The sequence below is a fragment of the Zophobas morio genome, unplaced genomic scaffold (genome assembly GCF_036711695.1).
Source record: "Zophobas morio isolate AGI-343-1 ecotype UQ-CSIRO unplaced genomic scaffold, CSIRO_AGI_Zmor_V1 ptg000026l, whole genome shotgun sequence".
In the NCBI taxonomy this organism is placed as follows: Eukaryota; Metazoa; Arthropoda; class Insecta; order Coleoptera; family Tenebrionidae; genus Zophobas; species Zophobas morio.
The window spans coordinates 13,192,477-13,195,505 of record NW_026972131.1 but is presented as its reverse complement, the minus strand read 5'-3'; the positions used below and the strand labels follow the sequence as shown (position 1 = coordinate 13,195,505).

At 40.9% G+C, this 3,029-nt stretch overlaps 1 protein-coding gene across 1 annotated transcript; it reads left to right on the top strand.

The window, feature by feature from the left end:
- The first annotated feature begins 77 nt into the window (after positions 1-77).
- LOC135136686 (GATOR complex protein NPRL3) lies at positions 78-2,325 on the top strand. The gene is made up of 6 exons (XM_064066096.1): positions 78-649; positions 700-1,024; positions 1,075-1,249; positions 1,295-1,806; positions 1,856-1,958; positions 2,024-2,325. The coding sequence occupies exons 1-6, from the start codon at positions 244-246 to the stop codon at positions 2,231-2,233; spliced, it is 1,731 nt and encodes a 576-aa protein (XP_063922166.1). The 5' UTR covers positions 78-243; the 3' UTR covers positions 2,234-2,325.
- The last annotated feature ends 704 nt before the right edge of the window (positions 2,326-3,029 follow it).

Genomic DNA, 3,029 nt, shown 5'->3' with positions numbered 1-3,029 from the left:
ACTGACCAATCGCAGCGTCCGAATCAGCTGATTCGAAAATGTGTTAAATTGGTTGCATAGTACCCGGAGCCGACTCGATCTGTCATTCCTGTCACTCCCCTTCTGTCACAGCATCAGTTTTTTTAGGTTATCTACTTGGTTATCTCAAAGTTCCACACAAACACAACCATGTAACAATAATAAACCACTTCATTCCGTTAAAATCGCCATTTTCCAACCACTCATTTAAGTATTTTCGCCGCAATGGAAGTAAACCCTCTGAGTATTATTTTAGTAAAGTCCGACAGCAAAGGCGACCGCCTTCTCTTCCGTTACCCCTTTTATTTCTTAGAGAAAAGCGAACCCGCTAACACGAAACGCCGCAACCCTTACACGCTACCCAACCTAGAAGACCTTCTGCAGTCGCCGACACAACCACTGTCCAACATAAACAAAGGACACCTCACTGGCTTCACCGACGAAGTGCTTTCCTCTCTCTTTGCGGTCAAATCGGAACTGTGCAATAAGAAATTTGAATTGAAAGTGAACGATGTCCGGTTCGTGGGACACCCGACGTTGCTACAACTGAGGAATAAGCAGCAAGACGCCTCTGGTTTGATGTTGATTAACGTAGTTTTTGCTTTACAAGCACTGGCTAGTCATTCAGTCGGTAACGGGGTTTAAAATGGAGTAATCGTCGCTACAATGTGTCTATTTTAGTTACTTGTTACCATGACTTGAGCAAACGCATTGGAATTGCGTTACGGTACGAAGAAAAACGCTGCGGTTATATTAGTGAACAAACGCAGACCATGACGACGGCGCATGACGACGGCTTCGTCAACAATCCAGACGCCGCCTTTCAAATTATTCTAAACAAGTGCACGCTGGCAAGTAACATTAAAAAAATGTATGATGATTTGTGTACCTCGGGGATTGTTAACGTCCAAATCAATAAGTGGATCACAGTTAGTTTTTGTTTGCCTCAAAAAGTGCACCAGTGGCACTTAAGGGGGAAAATCGTCGAACCCAAAGATATAGACAGGTCGGAAATTCATCCACAGTCACAACACAGTTAAAATCGTCCGTTTTCAGATGTCTCAAAGCTTTAAGACCGTATCATAGTTTGTTATTGCTACACCCAATGCAACAAATGGGCGACTTTACCAACTTGGACGGGTCGCCGTCGTTGGAAAGGATGTTAAAACAATATTCACCCATTAAAAACCTACAAACTTTGGCAGCGGATGCAGATTTGACCCTAAATCACGTACGTTACGTTTTTTTTTTTGTCAAAAATAACCCGTTGTTCCAGGTTTTCGAACTAACCGCCCACTTGGTATACTGGGCTAAAGCCACCGTGATTTTCCCCATCTGTCTAACCAACAAATATGTAATCTCTCCAGACGCTCCTATCCATCTTAACTCACCCCTCATTGACAAATTCTCCGAAAGCTTCCCCGCTTCGAATTTAATCCGAGTCATAAGCGACTTCGCCTTACCCACTTCGTTGGGGCAAAAATGTAACCCTTTGTGCCACCCAGCGCAGCAGTCGCACCTCGTCCAGACCATAATCTGGATGTTGCAGCACCATTTGCTTCTCCAGCTTCACACCTACATCCAGTATATACCTACGGATCATGGGCTGGCTGCCTCCAGGGAGCGCGATTTGAGACACCGCAGTTTGCAGCGTAGTGTGGTTTTGTCTAGTTCGTACCAGCCGAGTGCGTCCGAGCATTCGCGAGCCGAGTCCGAGAGTGGTGCGTCGACGGTGTCGGAAACGCCCGAGCTGCGCAGCGAGCTGGACTTGCTTAACAGGAGTATTAAGTCAGATATACGGGTTTGAAGTTTTTCGTGGTTAATTGTTTTGCTGTAGTTTGGAAAGCGTGAGTTTCACGTCGATGGAGGACGAGAAACAGGATTATCAGGAGGAGTTGTTGTTGGATTTTCCGGATGAGGAAAGAGGGAATATTTTTAAGGTAATTTTTAATCGTGGATGCGCCGGTTAAAATCGTAGTTTGTTTATTGGAGATGTTGTGTTTAGATACCAGCTACGAATACTCCGGAAGATTTAAGACTTTTTGCCACGCTGTGTCGGAAGGGGTATTTTCATGGAGATCACCACATTGAAGAAATCATGTACTTGGAAAACTTGAGGAGGAGTCAGTTGTTGCAACTTTTGGATAAATTTAGAGATGTGTTGATTACCTACGAAACGGAGGATCCTGCTATTGCTATGTTTTCATATTCCTAATTTTTAAACACTGTAACGTTTTATACTTAAGTTGTAAGTAAAGTGCGGTGATCACTAAAAGTGATAATAAAGTTTTATATTTTTGCATTTAATTGGCGTGTGCTTGTTTTATTTGTCGAAAAAAAAACGGCGTTCACTCCACTCTAGAAAATTAATGACGTCATCGCATAAATATTTTTATAATAATGATAATAAGTTATCAACCATTAATAGAATTAATTTCGATCCCTGTGGGCCCCAGAAGATGGAGTAAATGGTTTAGAGTTAAAATTTCTGTAGATTTTGCAATAGTAAAAAATTGGTCTAAAGAGTTTAGACAGTACTTCCCTCGCTGTCGGAAACTTGACGACTGCATGGCTATTGTGTTTTTTTCTCATTACATTTTTGTAGTGGGAATTTAAAAAAAATTGTGATGACGTCATCAACATTTTTGCAAGGACACGTATATCAGTTGGGATAGATGTAGTGTAATACTAAGAAAAAAATTATTGTATTCCAAATTTTCGGGAAAATGAATTGGGTCGTTTTGAATATTGATTTTTTATAATCAATAAAATAACGAAACAATTTACTCACGTATACGGCAACTGAAAATCGTTTATGTATAAACATTCTTAATTTAAGATGACAAGCGTAACAGCATACGTGAGAGTCAAACAGAGAAACTGTAAACAAAACGACCATCGGTTTTATTGCTTCGACTTCCGCTTATTATATAAAACATTGGGTTTTATTTTAATTCTTGACGGTGAAATTCACAATTGGTTGATTATAAACATGTCTATTTCACATTCGC